Source organism: Zalophus californianus, chromosome 10 (assembly GCF_009762305.2).
Source record: "Zalophus californianus isolate mZalCal1 chromosome 10, mZalCal1.pri.v2, whole genome shotgun sequence".
Classification (NCBI taxonomy): Eukaryota; Metazoa; Chordata; class Mammalia; order Carnivora; family Otariidae; genus Zalophus; species Zalophus californianus.
In genome coordinates, this window is record NC_045604.1 from 32,432,779 (window position 1) to 32,452,705 (window position 19,927).

The following is a 19,927-nucleotide window of genomic DNA, read 5'->3' on the forward strand; positions in this document are numbered from 1 at the left end:
AGCAGAAAGGGGACAAGTCTTAATGGACTTTGAAGGCATAAGAGTTACATTTTATTCTAAGTGAAGTAGTATGCGATTGGAAAGCTTTCGCTGGGGTATGACTGGATCTAATTTGTGTTTTATAAAGATTGCCCAGATTACATTGTAATGGATTAGAGGACAGAGAGGTAGCAAGAGTCCAGTTATGGGTCTCTTTCAGTTGTGCAGGAGAGAAGAGTTGGTGGCTTGGTTGAGGAGAGTAGCAGAAAAGATGGGTGAAACAGAGCACAGTTCGGTTATGTTTGGGAGGTAGAACTGCCAATTCTTGCTGACGGGTTTAGAGAGTAGAGGGAAATGCCAAGTCAATGATAATATGCCCATATCTATATTTGTATATTGGCACTTCTAATAATTCTCTTTTTAGTTTACATATTAATTTTCTGTATAGGTTATGAGCTTCTCCAGTACTGGAACCATATATGATTCAATTCCAAAGACGTAGGTTCTTACATACGATCTTGTTGATGCTGGGTGCTAAGTAAAGTATAGTAAAATTTCTCTGTGCAATATTTTATAATTACTACTTATAAAAAATGATTTTGAATACTAAGATATTTACATACTATAGTGATTAACAGCCATAAATTATATATAAAGACTAAGATTAGGGAGATGGATTTCTGTTTCATGAAAGTAAACTTTTCATTATGATCAAAGAATACAATAACAAGCTTACATCCAATAAATAATATATAAATAACATTAGGGTAAAAGTCCCCAAGATCAATCCACTTCTAATGAATCACTATTTCATTTTATAAATATGCCACCAATTACATCAAGTTTTCATTATTTAAGGAACATACTTTTGATATAAGTAGAAAATTCTGTCAGTTCATTAAGAAATTTGAATTAAAATTCATTTAAAAAGTCTTTGATGGACTTTGTATAACTGTTGTGTCCAACACAACTACTGTTGTGAGGGAATACCTGAAAATTTATGATTTAATAAAATATATCCTGTGCAGTTTTGGATGGGGGAGGGTGTTCATGCTCAACTAACCTTCAGAATTACTGTGAAGATGAACTACCATGATACATAAGGAAAACTCAGTGGCTATGATATAGAATGATATTTCTTTTTCTAAAAGCATCTGACAAAGTGCCATATCAAAGATTAATAAATATATTACAGTCTTGGAATATGAAGCGAAATAAAGTGATATTTAAAGAACTGATTTGGGCCCATAAAAACAACTTTCTGATATACTCAGTACTTGATTTCAGATCCTAATTTATAACATATATTTCAAAATGCATTGCATAATAATTCTAAAAACTTAAATTAGAAATTTATTATATAATAAAACATTATAGGTGGTAATGTAGTTATCTGTTCATTCAATACACATTTTATATGGTAACTATTTCTATGTGATGACTAGTTTTTTCCTATTTATCGTAGATTTTTAAACAATTGATATATTTCCCTAAGGTACTGCACACAGAAAAATTGTAACTTTATGGTGAAGAAACCCAACAGACACCACCTTAACCAGGTGATCAAGGTTAACATCACCGGCAGTAGTAACATAAAGTGACACCATGTACTCCCTGATGAGATTCACTGAGGGCACAATCACCCCCGTGGTGTTCTTGCCAAAATACGTAATCTCCATCTGATGATGAGACTACATCAGACAAGCCCACATTGAGGGGCGTTATACGGTATGACTGAGCAGTACTCTCCAAGGGGCAAAAAAAGTTTACGAAGGGCAGAGAAAGACTGAAGAACTACAAATGGAAAAAACTGGATTAGATCTTGGAATAAAAGCAAGATAGTAGAAAAACCAATGTAACTTGAATATAAATAACCTGTAGATTATTTAATGGTACTATAGCTATGTTAATTTCTTGCTTTTGATTAAATGTACCATGGTTATGTAAGATGTTATCATTAGGGGAAGTTGGATGAAGGTTATGTGGGAACTCTCCATTCTGTTTTTGCAACATTCCCATAAATCTAAAATTATTTCAAAATAAGTTTATAAACAGATTTTCAAAAAAAAAAAACCCAATAGGACATTCACATTAAGGTATCTTGATGTCTATTTAATAGAGTCTCTTTCATGCCACTATTACTGTCCTTTGTGTTATGGTTTCTCCTGAGGGGATAGCTTTTGTTAGACATGTAATGAAGAGGAAAAGAATTCTTGCCCTGATCCTCTTTAATGTGCCTTTCTTGTATACTTATTTCTCATTCTGAGATATATTTTTTTACCTTTTTTCCCCCTCCTTTTTCTCTGGGCTGTTCCTTTAGTGTCCTTTACAGTTACACTTGCCTTCTACCTGTCCTCTAAATGTTACAGTCCTCTAGGCTTTATCCTTAGACCTCTACTTCTCTTAACTCCTATATCTCACTGGTGGTTCTTATGTAAGACCACACTGCATTAATTACCTATATATGATAAGTCCCCAATACATCTTTATCATAGACGCATATAAACGTAAATGTATGTCTTTGTGTTTGCACAGTAAGTATATATCTTTGTGTACACCCTTATACATACCTGCATTTGTACATATACACACATACTGGACCCTCCTGCATTCCTTCTTTTGGGAACTAGTGCTACCCTGTTGCCTAAACCAGAAAATGAAGAGTCCTCTCTTTCCATGTTATTACTGCTGACCTTTCTTGCATCCAGTTTCCAGTTGTTTACTATGTTCTGCTGATTCTGCTTTCTTTAAATATTACTTAGATTATCTATTTTATCCTCTTCAATTTCAATGTCAGTGACTTATGTTGGATAGCTGGTTTTAGCTCCCTGTAAGCCATCCTCCATTCTACTTTTTTTTTTTTGCATTCTACTTTAAGATTGTTTTTTCTGAAAAGCAGATCTTATATTTTTCCTATTATATCTTGAATGAAGTTCAAACCCCTAGAATGGCACACAAAATCCTTCATTTTATGGCTTCTCTCTCTCTGATCTTTTCTCTAATACTTCTCCAGATACCGTTGCTATAGCCATTCTGAATGATTTGCTGTTAGGTCTCTGAAAATAGTTTCATGTCTCTGTGAATAACCCACATTCAGGGGCATTCTACCATATAATTGAGCAGTACTTTCCAAAAGTGTCTAGATCACCAGAGGGAAAGTGAAAGACTGATGAACCACGTATGGAAAAGATTGGGTTCGATCCTGGGGTAAAACAAGACATTAGCAGAAGAACTGGTGTAACCTGAATATAGTCTGTAGATTATTTAATAGTGCTGTATCTATGTTAATTTCTTGCTTTTGATGAGTATACCAAAAAAGAAATCAACTTGGATTATAATAAATTCTTATTAACAAATAGTGAAAGACAGTAATGATGAAGTAATAAAAATAACATTTATTAAATATTGATTTATGAACTTGGATCGTAATCCAGGTTGATTTGTTTGACTCTTTCTTGATTTGTAGGCTCTGTAAAGACAGGGATCATTGTTTAAAACTGTTTTGTATCCTAATATGTAATACATGATAGACACAGTATTGTCAAATACATAAATCAAATAAAAACTGCTAAGTGACTCATTGTAGGGAATAGATATAAAAATGTCTTGACAAATTTTGACAGAAGAGCTTATAAAATTGATTATAATGAAGCTCACTTAGGAATAATCCAAAACTTGTAGGAGTCAGGTGTTACTGTGTTTTAAATTGAGTGGTGTTTATAACTTAAACCTGGAGTCATATAATGTTGTAAGATGTAGAGTGAAAATTCAGTGACATCCTGAGCATTCTCTGTGTTTTGTGCTATGACCCACTTTCTTTGATTTAATAAGATGTTGAATAAAAGGAGTGAGTCAAAAGCCATATGTCTTTCTTTTATGTTAGCTAGAGATTTTGGAATATTTTAGAAAGCTTCTAACGTAAATAATAAAATCCTATGAATTTCTACATTATCCTATTAATCTTTTTTTAAAAGAAGCATGATAGTTACTTATGTATGGTATGTAATCTGTAGCTAAGATCAACACATGCATTACTACACTAACGATTCAACAGGTTTGGAGTATTAGGAAATATTTGATATATGAATCGTTAGGAGATGGTAATTGTATCAAGCACTGATTTTATAACATGAAAAAATAATAAAATGTGACATAGGGAAGATCTGGAGACTTACTGGCAGAAGGAAGGAATGCACAAGGAGAGAGAGCTTATCAGGACAAGGAATATAGATTTTTCAGCATCCTTTGTTCACTTACTTCAATTAGTATTTTATTTTTCTAATTTTTTAAAGATTCTATTTATTTGAGAGAGAGAGGGCACAGGTGTGGGGGGGCAGAGGGAGATGGAGAAGCAGACTCCCTGCTGAGCAGGGAGCCCCCGGGGCTCAATCCCAGGACTCTAGGATCCTGATGTGAGTCCTGATGTGAGTCGAAGGCAGACGCTTAACCTACTGAGCCACGCAGGTGTCCCACTTCAATTAGTATTTTAAATAGTGTTTCTCTATGTGGGGTCTTAAACCATCTGCATCAGATTTATCTAAAAAGTCTATTAAAAATGGATATTCTTGAGTCTCACCTTCAAAATTTCTGATTCAAGATGCCTGGATTAAAACCTGGGAATCTACATTATTAAAGAAATACATAACAATATACACACTAAAGTTTTGGAAATATTCATCTAGGTATTTATTCATTCTCTCAGTTCAGCAGTATAATTTGTCTACTTACATATGAGGCAGTGTTCTGGATGCTGGGATATATTGGAGAACAAAACAAAAAAGAATATCTGACTTTGTGAATCTTTTATTTCTAGTATGAAGGGGACAGATAATAGATAAATTGTGTAGAAGTTCAAAGATGATAAGTCCTATAGAAAAGCAAATAGAATGGGAAAGGGGGCTACCTAGGGGTTAGGAAGGAATTTAAGATAGTATAGTGACAGTGTGGATTTCACAGAATATGTGGCATTTAAACCACTTCCTGTAGGGTGGTCAAATACAGAAGCAGAGAGGAAGATTTGGAAGGCTATTGCTATAATCTTGGTGAGAGGTGATAGCATTTTAGGAACTGGCTTGTGGAAGATAGGGTAGTAGCTGGTCAGGTTATGGATCCATTTTGAAGATAAAGTCAGTGGATATTGTGAAAGACTGCGTATGAAGTATGAGAGAAAGAAGAATGACAGATGTTTTCAAGGTTTCTTATCCAAGAAACTGGTAGGATATAGCTGTCATTCTATTGAGAGGGGGAAGATTATGGGCAAGAAATATTTTGGTGAGAGGAATTCAGTTTTGAACATGTTAAGTTTGAGATGTCTATTAGACATCCAACTAGGATATTGGTTAGCAAATGGATAAATGAGACAGAGGAGGAAATTAGAATGGAAATAGAAATTTGGGAGTCATCAGCATAGGGATAGGATTTAAAGCCATTCGACTGGAAGACAAGTGAGATTATCAAAGGAGTGGCTCTACAGAAAAATGGCAAGAGGCCCAGGAACTGGAAAATAGCAGGAGGCAATGGTGAAGGAGGCCAAGAAAGAGTGAGTGACCCGCGAGGTCAGAGAGAGTTCAAAACAGTAAGGTATCTTCACAGCCTAGTAGGGAAAGAATACCAAAGAGGAAGGGTCAACACTGTCAAAGTCTTGTGACAAGTTAATTAAAATAAAGACCGACCTGAAACTGACTGCTGAATTTAGTGAAGTGGAGATCTGATGACATCAGCAAGAGCAAACTTGCTGAAACGGTGAAGCAGAAATTGTGACTGAAGCATGGGAAAAGAGGAAGTGGAGACCAAAGTCCTGACAGCTCTTTTGTGTTTTACTGTAAAGAGCAATGCAGAAATGGACATAGCTAGAGAAGTAAAAAGGATCAAGAGAAGAAATAACACGTGTGTAGGCTGGTGGGAAGAAGTAGTAGAAAAAGAAAGCTATATGCAGGAAAAAGGAGGAAAAATTGTTAGCGGAGTTGGTCTTTGTGAGGAGCACGGTTACTTCGTGCATCACAAGGGAGAAAGCAGAGTCATGGGAAGAGGAGGAGATAAAGGGGCTGAATAAATGGGATGCTTAGAATTTGCAGAATTTTTCTTTTAATGACTTCAGGGATTTTTTTCCCCCTTCAGTGAAGTTAGGAAGCAAGGTCATCAGCTGAGAAAAAATGGGGGAAGTGGTTGGATATTTAAGGAGGGAGAAGATATAGATGGGAGAGTGAATGGACTAGAAAAAAAATAGAATTGTTTGGCATCATTCAGAGCACATTAGAGATGGCAGATTATGACTTTAAAGTGAGAGTAGCCCTCATGACTGGCTGGGTTTCCTCTTGGCACCTGGAGCTTCTTACAGGCTCACTGATGATATGCTTGCTCCTGTATCAGGGTATTATTTATGCTGGTGGCTCCCTTTTCCTGGAATCCGTTCTCCCACAAACTATGGGTCCTACTTCCTCACTGCTTTCAAGGCTTGACTCAGATGTCATCTTCTTCATGATATCTGCCCTGATCACACTATTTCAAATGGGAAGTTCCTTGTCCAAACTCCCCAGTCTTCCTTATGCATTTCTCTCTTATTTTCTAACATTCATCACCTTCTACCATACTACATAATTTATTACATTTTTTTATTTCATGCTTCCACTCCCCTTCTCCCCCCCTAAATGTTTAAGCATCATGAAGGGTTTTTTTTTGTTGTTGTTGTTATTGAATTAGAATTGACATACAGTATCATTTTAGTTTCAGGTGTACAAGATAGAGATTCAGTATTTTTATACATTATAAAATGATTATCACCCTAAGTCTAGTCACCCTCTGTCACCATACAAAGTTATTACAATATTATTAACTATATTCCTTATGCTGTGCTTTACATCCTTGTGACTTATTTATTTGATTACTGGAAGTTTGTACTTAATCCCCTTCACCTATTTCACTAATGCTCCCACCACCTTTCCCCTTTGGCAACCACCAGTTTGTTCTCTGTATCTATATGAGTCTGTTTCTGTTTTGTTTTGTTTGTTCATTTGTTTTGTTTTTTTAGATTCCACATATAAGTGAAATCCTACAACACTTGTCTTTCTCTAACTTATTTCATTTAGCGTAATACCCTCTATGACTATTTATATTGTGGCAAATGGCCAGATTTCATATATTTTTTATGGCTGAGTAATAATAGTCCAGTATGTGTGTGTGTGTACCATATCTTCTTTATCCATTCATCTATCAGTGGACACTTAGATTGCTGTCCTATCTTGGCTATTTTAAGTAATGCCACAGTGAATGTAGGGGTACATATATCTTTCTGAATTAATGTTTTCATTTTCTTTGGATAAATACCCAAAAGTAAAGTTGCTGTATAGTGTGGTAGTTCTATTGTTAAGTTTTTTGGTGGAACCTCCATACTGTTAGTGGCTGCACCAATTTACATTCCCACTAATAGTGCATGAGGATTTCCTTTTCTCCACGTCTTCGCCAATACTTGTTATTTCTTCTTTTTTTTTTTTGATAATAGCTATTTTGACAGTTTTGATGAGTTATCTCATTGTTTTGATTTGGATTTCCCTGATGATTTGTAATGTTGAACATCTTTTCATATGTTTATTGTCCATCTGTATCTCTTCTTTGGAAAATGTCTGGTCAGGTCCTCTGCCCATTTTTTAATTGAGCTATTTGTTTTTTTGTTACTCAGTTGTATGAGAACTTTATGTAATTTGGATATCAACTCTTCATCTGTTATATCATTTGCAAGTATCTTCTCCCATTCAGTAGGTTGCTTTTTCATTTTGTCGATGGTTTCCTTCACTTTGCCAAAGCTTCTTAGTTTGATACAGTCTCACTTGTTTACTTTTGCTTTTGTTGCCCTTGTCTGAGGAGACATACAGGTTTATCTCAAGAAACAAGGAAAGTGTCCAACAGTCTAAGTTTAAAGGAACTAGAAAAAGAACAAAGTTAGTAGAAGGAGGGAAATAATAAAGAGCAGAGAGGAAATAAATGAAAACAGACTTAAAAAAAACAATAGAAAAGATCAATGAAACTAAGACCTAGTTCTTTGAAAAGATAAATGTAATCAATAAGCCTTAGACTCATCAAGAAAAAAAGAGAGAGAGCCCACAAAGGCTTGAATTTTTGTTCTGTTCATTTCTGTATTTCAGGCATCGAGAAAAGTATGTGGCATATACTAAACATTCAATTAGATATTTATCAAATGATTGAATTAATTCATTAGTCTGGTTTAACAGACTTGATTTTTGCATATTATTTAAAGACTATCTGTTGATCTGTCCTGGAGGATACTGTTGTTCCATTAATGTTGTTTTAGGTTATTAGTTCCAATAATAAGTCACACTGAATGGGCTTTTTATCCCTTCAAAGTGTTTTCCTGGTCATTATACCATGGTAGTGTAATTTAGTATCCTTACAGTTTTATTTGCCTAATATTTGAAATGGAATAAAAATAACAGTTTATTTCTCTTCCTTCATATACTTAATTCTGTTGGTTTAGCTCTAAACTGACCTACCTTATTCCCATTTGTTATAGCAGTTTGTGTGTATATATATATATATATATATATATATATAGTGACTAACTGAATGCCTTGCATTTAGCAGGTGTCTATAAATATCTGTTGACTTAATTTATTGTAACACTTTAGTTTTCACTAACCTGTCAAGGTTTATTGAGCATTTATAAGAAGGAATATTTAAAGTCGACTACTTATATTTTTTAGCCCAAAGCATTATATAGAAAGGAAATTTTAAAGATCTGTTATAAATTAATATATTTTAAAAGTAATTTTTTACTGTATTTACATTTTTCCTTTAAATTGCTGAAGATTTCTGACTCATTAAAAAATGTATTTTTCTCTATCTCTCAAGCCTTTATTAGATTAGTTATCTTATATTTATGCCAAGAAGAATTTCTAATAGGAAATTTTGAGATATGTTAATTTTTCCTCCAGGCTGAAAAAGGAATCGGGGAGTCTCGATTTGTTTATTGTGTTGCCCCAGTGCCTCTGCTGCTTTGCTTCAGTAACAGGACTGTCATGTCAGCACGAAGCCCAGCACTCTGTCTTCCCACTTCCCCAGCTTGATAAAGAATTGCACCACTCACCCTCTCTCCCCAGACAGTGTTTTTCATGAGCTCTTTTAAAAAGTCAAAATCTTTAAAAATCATATAAGACTCTTACAGTTTAATTATTGTCATCCTCAGAGTTTTGATGGATTGATTGCAATTAGATATTTATATAACATATGTCTACACCACTGATTAATAACATAACTTGTTTTGGATTTTTAGATTAAATGCCACAAGTGCACTGACTGGTGAGGAATTAAAGAACTGTGAGAAGCATACAATTTCTCTCTTAGAGGAAAGATACATAGTCTACTGGGCCATATATTTAAGTTTATTCTGTGGATCTGATCAGAACATATTCTTTATATTTTTTGGTAAAGAAGCTTACCACTAAGTCTATTCTTTATATTTTATTGAATTTTTAAAACATTTATATTTGAAAATTGATATGAATGTTTATTTTTATTTAAGAGTATTGCTTACTGAAGTCCATTTAAAACAACAGATAATTTCTTTAAATGGATTTAATTTCCTATTAAGATGGTTATTTGAAGATAAAAATGCTTTGAAAAACCTTAGCAATAACTATCAAAAAGGGGTGCCTGGGTGGCTCAATCATTAAGTGTCTCCCTTTGGCTCAGGTCGTGATCCCAGGGTCCTGGGATCGAGCTCCGCATCGGGCTCTCTGCTCGGCGGGAAGCCTGCTTCTCCCTCTCCCACTTCCCCTGCTTGTGTTCCCTCTCTCGCTGTGTCTCTCTCTGTCAAATAAATAAATAAAATCTTAAAAAAAAAAAAAATAACTATCAAAAAGAGTAGCAGGAAGTAGCTTTATTGCTTAAAAACATTTCTCTTGTAACCTGTCACACTACTTTAGGATTGTGTCACAAGGATTAACAAAATTCAATTCTTGCAGGTATTGATGATTTGGAGGGAATAATATTAATGATCTTGATAATTATACATATCCTTATTTAAATGATTTTTATTTATAATTTATGATTATGAACTCCATGCTATGGGATTATATCTATGATTGTTTTTGGAAATTTCCAATTATTTATGTTTTGGTGTGATTATTTAGCATGTTTAGATCCAGGTTTTAATTTTTACTTTTGGGATGAAAAGCAAAGTATTAAGATTTATGTAAAAAGCATCATCTTATACAAAAACAAGGAGTCATGGATCACTACATCAAAAACTAATGATGTATGGTGATTAACATAACATAATAAAATAAAATAAAATTTTAAAAAAAGCATCATCTTAATGCAAACTTTAAAAATCTACTTGCAACCTAATGTTTTGTTATATCTGTAGCACTTTCATTGTTATTAACAGTGTTGTCATTACTTGCAATTCCAAATTAATTCTTCTAAAACTTAGTCTTCCAATTACCTGAAGATATGTGTTTACAAAATTATGTGGGTAACTATTACAGGTTACAGCCCATTATAGTTATAGCTTTTCCAACAGATAATATTTTTTAGTTCAAAATTATTTCTATGCAAAATAGCTAAAATGCTCTTATCTTTTTTTACTAACTGTGAAATCCTCCAGAGTTACTAGAATAGAGTGACCATGACCCAACTCCACTTGGGAAAAAAGAAAAAAAAGTGTTACTGGTTACTGAATCAAAACTAGAAAAAGGAATTTAGAGAACTGTTACCCTAAGCATATTTTTCTCCATTAATGCCACTTCTCAGCTTATCCCTGGGTATCTATATTTGTGTGTATGTATATAGAACATGTGTCTGTGCGTGTGTATGTGCACAAAATCCATCTTTTATTTTAAGAACAAACATTTTCATTAAGTATGCATGTAGATAAATGTCTGATTGTCACTGTGACAGGATTGTTTGCAAAGTCAGTTGATAACACATGGCATTTTACCAAGTGATTAATTTTTATTGGCTCAATTCACTAGTTTGCAGTAACACAAAGTAGTTACTCATGCTCAAAAATGCATAATCAGTAAATAGTTTTGGGATTTATCTCTTTGTAGACATTGAACTATTCCACTAAACTAAAATGGATGGATTATTTCTAGTAAACATAAAAATGAAAACCTTTTTAAAAGTCTCGTAGTCTTAATCTTTTAAAACAAATTAAGTCCTTTAAAAGGATGTCTTAGTTTGCTTCATTTGTCAGTAATGTATTGCTTTAAATTTATCATTTTACTTCACCTTTTTTTCCTAAAATGATACTTACTTAGTCCATCAAATTAGATCACTTTAGTTTGATTTATAATGCTATGTTGAAAATATATGAAAGTCAAATTTTGCAAGCATTTTAAACCACTTTATTTTTCAAAGTAACCATTTATCATAAGTAGTAAAGATGCCAAGATTATGTTATTACCTTTTATCTCAAGATACAGTGAAATAAATAATTCCATATACACACCTTTCACATTGTTTCAGTATACTTCAGTCTTTCAGCAAACATTCATTTCAAACTGTATGTTAGGCATTTGCCAGGTATTAAAGATACATACATGAGAAAGACAATGATCCTACACTCAGGAAACTCATAAATTGACAGAGATCGAAAAGGTGGTGGTGGTGGGAAAAGGTGGACTTTAGTATTTAACATTTATTCTCTGCCTGCAATCTAGGTACTTCATATTGTTTCAATTAACCCTCACAAAACGCCATAAGATATTTATTATTTTTTCCCATTTTATAGAAGGGGAAACAGACTCAGAGACAGCAAGTTGCCCAAGATCATAAAGCTAATAAGTAACAGAGATGTGATACAAGCCTTTCATTCTCCAAACTCCTGTTGATATTTGCTTATATTATCAGAAACTTTTTTATTCCAAGCATAATGATATAAAAATGGGTAATCTATGGTCCCTACCCTCAAAAAGCTGTAATTTTTATGAAAGCAACTCATACTCTTTAAAAAAAAAAAAGGCATGACTCTACATCCTTTTAGGCTATGTCTGTTTAAATCCATCTAACCACACTTTGGGTCAAAATTATTCTATGATAATGTAAAGGTAGTTAAACCACATTTTGAACAGAACTCTGTTGATTTCATTTGTTTCTTTCTTAATTTTGGTCTGTAAGAGATTTCTGTCTCAAAGTCTTATAAAACTGTTGTAATTTACTGCCATTAAATAATTAAGCATTAAATTGCTGCCTGAGAAATACTGTATTGCCCTATAAAACTCCTCTCAATTAGTTTTGTTCATTTAAATAGAAAACTTTTTTTTGGAACTAGGACAGAGTGAGAATTGTTTAAAAGTCAAGCTACTTTATTTTAATTCGGCTAATTTAAATTTTCCAGGGTAAAAAAAATTGTGGCCAGGATTAATTCCAGCATGAAAATGAACATTTCATATTACTCTCCAAATCTTAAAGTCTACCTTTCAAACATCATTTAAGTCTTTCTTATGTTACCCATTGTCTCTTATGCAAGGGAGCTTAAAGATACTTCACCTTCATTATGAATGGAGAAACCTCAAAACATTTATAACATTTTTTATAATCCAAAAGATACAAATTTCAGATGCCACAGATAGACAAAATAGAAAGTAACCAAGTGCCAGTAAATCGTATATTCTTTTTCTTGTTAATGAAGTTAGAGTCTGTGCCATACATTTTTGATTTAACTAAAGAGCTATTTTACCGAGCACCTGCTATTTTAATTGCTTGAGTTTTCTTGTCATGCATCTGTATATGTGTGTATATACATATATATGTGTAATTTATATTTATATAAGTATCTGATACTAATATTTTGCTATAAGTAAAATTTATGAAGAAAATGAAAATTAACATATTTGACACTTTTTAATTTCAGTTTATTGATGGTCGACTGGCAAAACTAAATGCAGGAAGGGGTTTCTCTGATGTATTTGAAGAGGAAATCACTTCAGGTGGCTTTTGTGGAGGTAAAAACTAGCTCCAGTATGATTATCCATTTTCTGAGTAACAATTGTCTTGATTTTTACACTTGTATCTGATATAATCTATTTCATAAGGAACTTTTGCTCTTAAACATATAATGTCTTAGATATATTTTTTTCATCTTATGAGAGCTGTGGTATTATTTTATTGTTCAAGGTGTTAAGATGGTCTCATGAATTGGTAGTTGTTTGCTTGGATAATCTCTTAATATTAGTAGAAATAAATGTCACAGAAATGCAGTTAGCTTGTATCTTCCTGTCTTTCATCCTGGCTAGTTGTCTGCTAAAAATAACCCACAGTGATGGCTACTACTAAGTAAGAATTAAAGAACTAAGATTATAGTTGAAATATTAGATTATAATGTAATCTAAAAAAATGATTTGAATACCACAGTGCTTTTATATTTTAAGTAAGTGTATTGTTATAGAAGTCTTTACCTTTTTTTTTGCTTTGCAGAACATTGCAGCATGAGGAAAAGACTTTTCAGTTTACCATCCCATGTGCTTACACTTGTCACTGTAAAAAGTGCTCACTAAAAAAATGGAAGGCGTCGTATTATTTTGTATGTGTGAAACATAAGCTAGGTGATATCTCATTTTTATTTAATATAATGCACTTTAATATAATTAAACAATTACAGTGTTTCATATGTAAGTATTCAAACAATATTACAATTACCTAGGCAGTTAATAACTTATGAACTGGTACTTTGTACATGATTGCTCCAGTATATAGTCCTGACTCTGGCAGAGAATTTTGCTTGAGTCCTTTAAGTGTCACATTCATTCATTCAGCTGGTATTGTGCTAAGTGTTTACCTATATACTAGGTACTGTTCCAGATACAGGGTAAACTAAACAAACAAAAATCTCTGGTGTGTTCATTTTCACTATGTATGATAATAATTTTTCTCTTTGTAGGTTTAATTTGGGGAAAAGATGTCGTTAGTGTGTATGTGAACAAATAGTTGCTAGAATTGAGAAATAAAACATGAAAAGACAGTAATAAGTACACATCTACAAATTTCCCCAAATTTAATTTTATTCTTAGATGTATTTTTTGCACCGTAGAAATACAAAAACAATTGAGATAATTTGTTCATTAAAAGAGGTACAAATGAACTGAGCATTTATGGATCTTCATCTGGCATAAGTATAGCATTTCATTGAAAGCATTTAGCTTTGGGAAAAACTTAGTTTCTTAACTGAGCAAGTAAGCTAAGTGTGCAGTCATTCATCTCCTTGCTTTCCTCAGCTCATGGGTAAAAATTTAGCTTCAATGGAACTTTTGTGTTAACATAAGGCTTTTTTACTTTTCAGCTCAGACAAGCAAAATATTGTCAGCTCATGGACAAATTGCTCGAGGCATCTATTCAGTATTTATATAACTGCTGTCTCATTACCCCCACGGGGCTAGTATCTTACATGGAATTGAAGATGACATCTTGTGACAGTAATGGGGTAGAACTATGATCATTTTGTAGAGTTAAGTTCTGTAGTCTTAACCACTGGTCCAGATATCTCTGTTCTAGAATAGAAGATAGGTGGGTGTCTTTTCTGGTGGGAGAGGGGTTTCTAAAATTTTTCATTAAAGGTCTTATGGTTTAAAAAGAATGGGATACTGATCACCAATTGGCATCTGACTTAGAGACTGCTACATTCGCAGTACAACTTCAGGCCAACCACTTTGTTTTTCTTTCTTAAAATGAAAAAAGTTTTGAATGCTTATCTTAATATGGTGGTGGCGGGAGCAATACTGATTCAAAAGGAAAACATAGTTCAACAAGTATTAATGTCAGTATGTACAGCAAGAAAGTATATTAAAAATTATACCTGGCTGTCAAGTGTTATTTTTTAATCATTGTATTTTAGGTTATTATTTTAGAGATACATAGAGATGATTCTTAGAAAAATATAAAGCACAATTTATTAGGATTTGAAATAAAAATATGAATAATCTAATAAAAATTAGTAATGTTCTTATAAATGATATATATATATAAAAGAACATAATACATTTGTCATTTATACTACATTTTTAAGAAGGATGTCTATATCATGATATGAAACTATTTTTCAAAGAAGTGAACTATTGTAACTCATTTCTCTCATAGTTATAGTAAGAATAATTATAATTGTTCCTACTTACTGAATATTAATATGTGACAGAATCTCTTATAAGAGCTCTACAAATTTTATCTCGTGTAATCCTCAGAGCACCTGTGAGGTATTTAGATTACCCATCCCCATTTTTATGAGGGCACTTATCTCAACAGTTTGCTCCAGCTCACTGCTAGTAGTGCTAGAGGCTAAACTCAACCTGTATCTGCCTGGGTTCAAAGCTCTTCCTTTAATAACTATAATATATTGCTTTCTTGTGATAAGAAATCTTCTTAATTAGAAGACATTCAGTAAACAAGAGCACTACCCAAGCCTTCTCTACTCCAAGTGGATAAAAGTACAATTCCTGTCTCATGATTATCTGTTGAAGATTTTTTACACATAAAGCCCTAAGAAAGATCACTATAAGAAAAATCAACATTCACTAAAGCTGAGGAAAAAATCATGTTTCTTTAAGCAAAAATAATTAGGAAATTTCAGAGAAGCATCTAATTTCTCCCCTTTCTGTGTCACTGCAGTGGCAGTTTATATACTCTATTTATACAGTCTATATATGGTGATGATAAAATGAAATATGAGTATGGTGGAACTTTGTAATTATTGGGGCTCTGATAAGAATATACAATGCAGGACAGTCATTCATAGAAAATCTAGATTCACATTGACTCAGAACTATGGTTAAAGACTGAATGCATACAGATCTCCAAAAACCTTTCCGTCCTGTGAATCCCTGTGGTCAGGACTGTAAAGAAATCCCTGTTACTTCTGAATTTTTTCATGAGACCTTTGTAGAATATTCAACCTTAAGAGGAAAGTAATATCAGGGAGTGTGTAAAGGGAAGAATACCCATAGTGGCTAAAAGGTAATAAAAGTGGACACAAGTAGAACAAAGGACGAAATTAGATAAACACAAACATTGGTCTATGAAAAAGCAGCTAAGGAATATTGGGTAGTTAAGAACATGGGGTGGGGTTTTTTGCGTATTTTTTTCATTTAAAATAAGACTAGTTTTTTAAATCCACTTCCAGTTATCTAAACTTTAAAAAGGAGAGACATTTTCAGATTGATTTTATATAGAAGCATATAGTTATTCTTCATTAGCATTTGTTGCTTCATTAGTTTCCTGACATAATCTGATCGGTCTTTTATTTATTTAATTCTCTTTCTTTTTTGTACTGACTGAGGCACCAAGAGAATTTGAAAAGGTAGTAGGTAGTTATCCGTTTTAGTGGCATTTTTCTGGCTTCACTGAACAATTTAGATAAATTTATATATTTTTTTGAGGAGTAACTACAAATTACTGGAATTTAAGCAAACACATTTGAGGAAGAAGTCTTTGCACAAGTGGGAAACAAAGATATTTTGTCCTTGAGTGTGAGAAAATCACTCGTATGTTTAATGAGAACAATGTTGGGAATTTCCTCAATAATGCTTGTTATTTCCATAATCCAGTGACTTTAGTGGAAGGACTCAGAGATTTTTTTTTGGCATTCAGATTCATTTTTAAGAAGAAAAATAGCCTTTAAGAAATATTTTTAAAAATAATGTACTTATCTCATAAATTTCGTGGAAATAGAAGCTTTCAATCTGAAAAGCATTAAATTTAAAGAAACAAATATCTTTTTTTTTAAAGATTTTATTTATTTGACAGAGAGAGACACAGCGAGAGAGGGAACACAAGCAGGGAGAGTGGGAGAGGGAGAAGCGGACTCCCCGCGGACCAGGGAGCCCGATGCGGGTCTCGATCCCAGGACCCGGGGATCATCATGACCTGAGCCGAAGGCAGACGCTTAATGACTGAGCCACCCAGGCACCCCAAGAAACAAATATCTTTAAAAAATTTTTTTGACGGGAATCTACCTAAATTGTACCACATGCTTCTCTGTCATCTCAAGCAGTTTATGTAGGGACTTCCTGTTTTCCCCTGTGCATATAATTCTGGATTATTATTGGTGATTCTGTCAACTGTTTCTTCTCAAGGTATCCGCTTTGAGCAGCCCCTTTTCATTTCTAATGTAATTAGTGTGAAGTGATACAGGGGAAATCTCTGTTTTCTCATGTTCTATTTAGCAGTCTTAAGAGGTAGAATTTCAGAGTTGAAGGACTACAGAACCAAGAATTCAAATACTTAGATTCTTATTCTTTCTCAGTTGCTATCTTTGTGACCTTGGGCAAATAATGAGCTACCTCAGAACCTTCAGTTTCCTCGTTTGGCAAGTTACTGACAATAATAACTTACATTTTTGGTGTGTCTGTGATGTGCTAGGTACTGTACTAAGTAACATTGTAGCAGCCAGGTTAAAGACCTAGTCCCAAATCCCATAGTTTACAAGAATACTGTGGACTTGAACTCTCAGATCATTGGACTCCAAAGCCCACTTCCTTTCATTGAACTGTGCTTCCTAAGACACTGTCTGCTTTGCCTCTTTTAGAGTACAAAACACAACTCAGATAAGGGAATGTAGGTAAAAACATTTTGTGACCCGTGAAGAGCTGAATATGAGCTATTTTTGTTCTTCATAACTCTAAGACACTGACCTTTCTAAAACTGCTCTGAAGTTTTATGATACTAATTTTCTTTGTAGTTTAGAGGCTTAAAAAATTATATTCTGGATTGACAAGTGTTCCAGAATGCTAAATAGTTATCATATAGAAGTTAGTATTTCTCTTTCTACTTTCTTCCATTTATTTTGGGAAAAGAATGAAAATAAAGCACTTTCCAGAATACTATAAATAACAACCAAGTCTTAAAGGTGTGATTTCTACCCAACCATTTTTAATAGAGAAGTTATTAAGTATATGAACTGATGAGAACCTTTAGCAGAGAGGTAAAAGTATATGAACAATCTGGGTAAAGATACTGTTTATTTTTTTGTTAATAAACTCTCCTTAGAAATAAAGGATAACCTGAATAACTTGAATTTTTGTGTTACCTTTCAGAGGAAATATAATTAAAAAATTGTTTAGGACAAACACCACCTGAAACTCATGGTTTTTTAACAGTGCAAATTTTATTTACAGAGGTTATTTTAAGTAGACACATTTTGCTATAATCATTTCATAAGATTAGAAAAAATATTATTTTTGCCCAGGTATTTTCTTCCAGAAAAGTGAAGTACAGTGCTGAGTAGTAAGAGATGTTTTTCACAATGGGGGTTATTTCTTGATTTTTTTTCTTTGAATTAGAGAAAGGTTTAATAACAGGAGTCATATCAGAGCTGGACACATTTTGCCTGATGTTGGTTAGGAATGCAAAGTGAAGTGATACAGGGGAATCAGTTCTTGGGCTGGGATCATTCAGCTTCTATTTTATAACAGCAAGGGAATGAATTTTTTAAAAGAACACAACTACGTGCAAGTAGAGAACATAGATGGTGATAGATGTTAACTAGATTTATGTGGTGATCATTTTGCAGTATATACAAATATCAAATATTATGCTCTATATCTGAAAATAATATGATGTTATATGTCAACTGTATCGCAATTAAAAAAAAGAAGAGACCACAATCTGTTTTAGGGATTACTTGTACTTGGAGTAGCCATCAGGACTTTGTTTTTTAAGCATTTAAACCAAGAAGGCGGATGAAATCTAAGTCAGTTGATATTAAGCATTACTTGAGATTGTGTTCTTTTTTTTGCCTTCTGATATCATTTTATTGATTAAATTACCATATTTGAAACCAAATATGTGATTACTAGTTTTATTAGAACTGGTTTTAAGGAGTGCACTTGTGATGAGCGCCGGATGTTGTATGGAAGTGCTGAGTCACTGTATTGTACACCTGAAACTAATATTACTCTGTATGTTAACAACTGGAACTTGAATAAAAACTTAAAAAAAAGAACTTTGTCAGCATTTGAACTTTATAATAACCATAATGTTTTATAGACTAAAACCTTCATTTGCTTCATATTTTCTTGGGTAGTATCTTTCAAACTTGGATTTACAACTAGAGAATATCTTCAGAACTATGACTGTATTGCATTACAGTAAAATTTGCGATCCATTAATGTTAATAGTTAAAAACCATAGGTAATCTTTTTTTGTCTTCAAGTTTCCTTGCATTTTAAAATTCCCGTCTAGTTTTTTCTTTCTTTATGCACTTGCAATATTACTTTTAAATGAACCCAGTTGCATAGAAGAGGCAAACTTTTACAAGACAACATAGACATAAAACACTAAAAAATTAGTATAAAAGACATAGGAATCTTGGATTTCAAAAAAGATGGTATATTTTCCCCCTCTGAACGTCATATTAAAATGAAAGAAGATAGAATATTTTGGCATATTACCTTTTTATGTGAGTAAAGAAGAAAATGTCTGTTCTTAAACATTCTAATCACTGTGTTCCTAAGAGAGCAATTTAATAGTTCTTACAATACCATTGCTTTTCTCACAACACTGCTGATAAATAAAATTTGCCTGCTAAAATCCTGGAAATATTAGTTCTTAATGAATTTTAGTTTATGGATTTATTTTATATCAAATATTTCTGACATCTTATTTTTATATTTTCCAGGAAACCCGAGGTCATATCAACAATGGGTACATACAGTCAAGGTAATGATAACCCTTCACAGTTTCTTCCTCCTTCATTCAAACATATATGGAGAAATGTTCAGTAAAAGGAAGCTGCTTATACTTATGCTGTTTATTGGCAATATTTGAAATGTTTGTGTATTTTTTCACATTTTAAGTATTTTTATTTTATGTTATTATAATTTAATGATATTCATAAATATAATTTTAAAATGGAAAGCTTTTGTCCAGAGATAAATGGCTCATTTTGAAAAGCAAGATGTTATTGTCAGCTTATATTATATCCTAGAACAAAGGAATTAGGAGGGAA

General features: G+C 32.9%; 1 protein-coding gene across 6 annotated transcripts in view; it reads left to right on the top strand.

Annotated features, from left to right (window-relative positions):
- DENND1B (DENN domain containing 1B) overlaps nt 1-19,927 on the top strand; it is a 271,874-nt gene that overhangs the window by 198,552 nt on the left and 53,395 nt on the right. For all 6 annotated transcript variants that reach the window (XM_027611195.2, XM_027611198.2, XM_027611199.2 and 3 more), the window contains 2 exons: nt 12,848-12,938; nt 19,598-19,638. In XM_027611195.2, the coding sequence (XP_027466996.1) occupies nt 12,848-12,938; nt 19,598-19,638 (132 nt within the window). The remainder of the gene's footprint in view (nt 1-12,847; nt 12,939-19,597; nt 19,639-19,927) is intronic.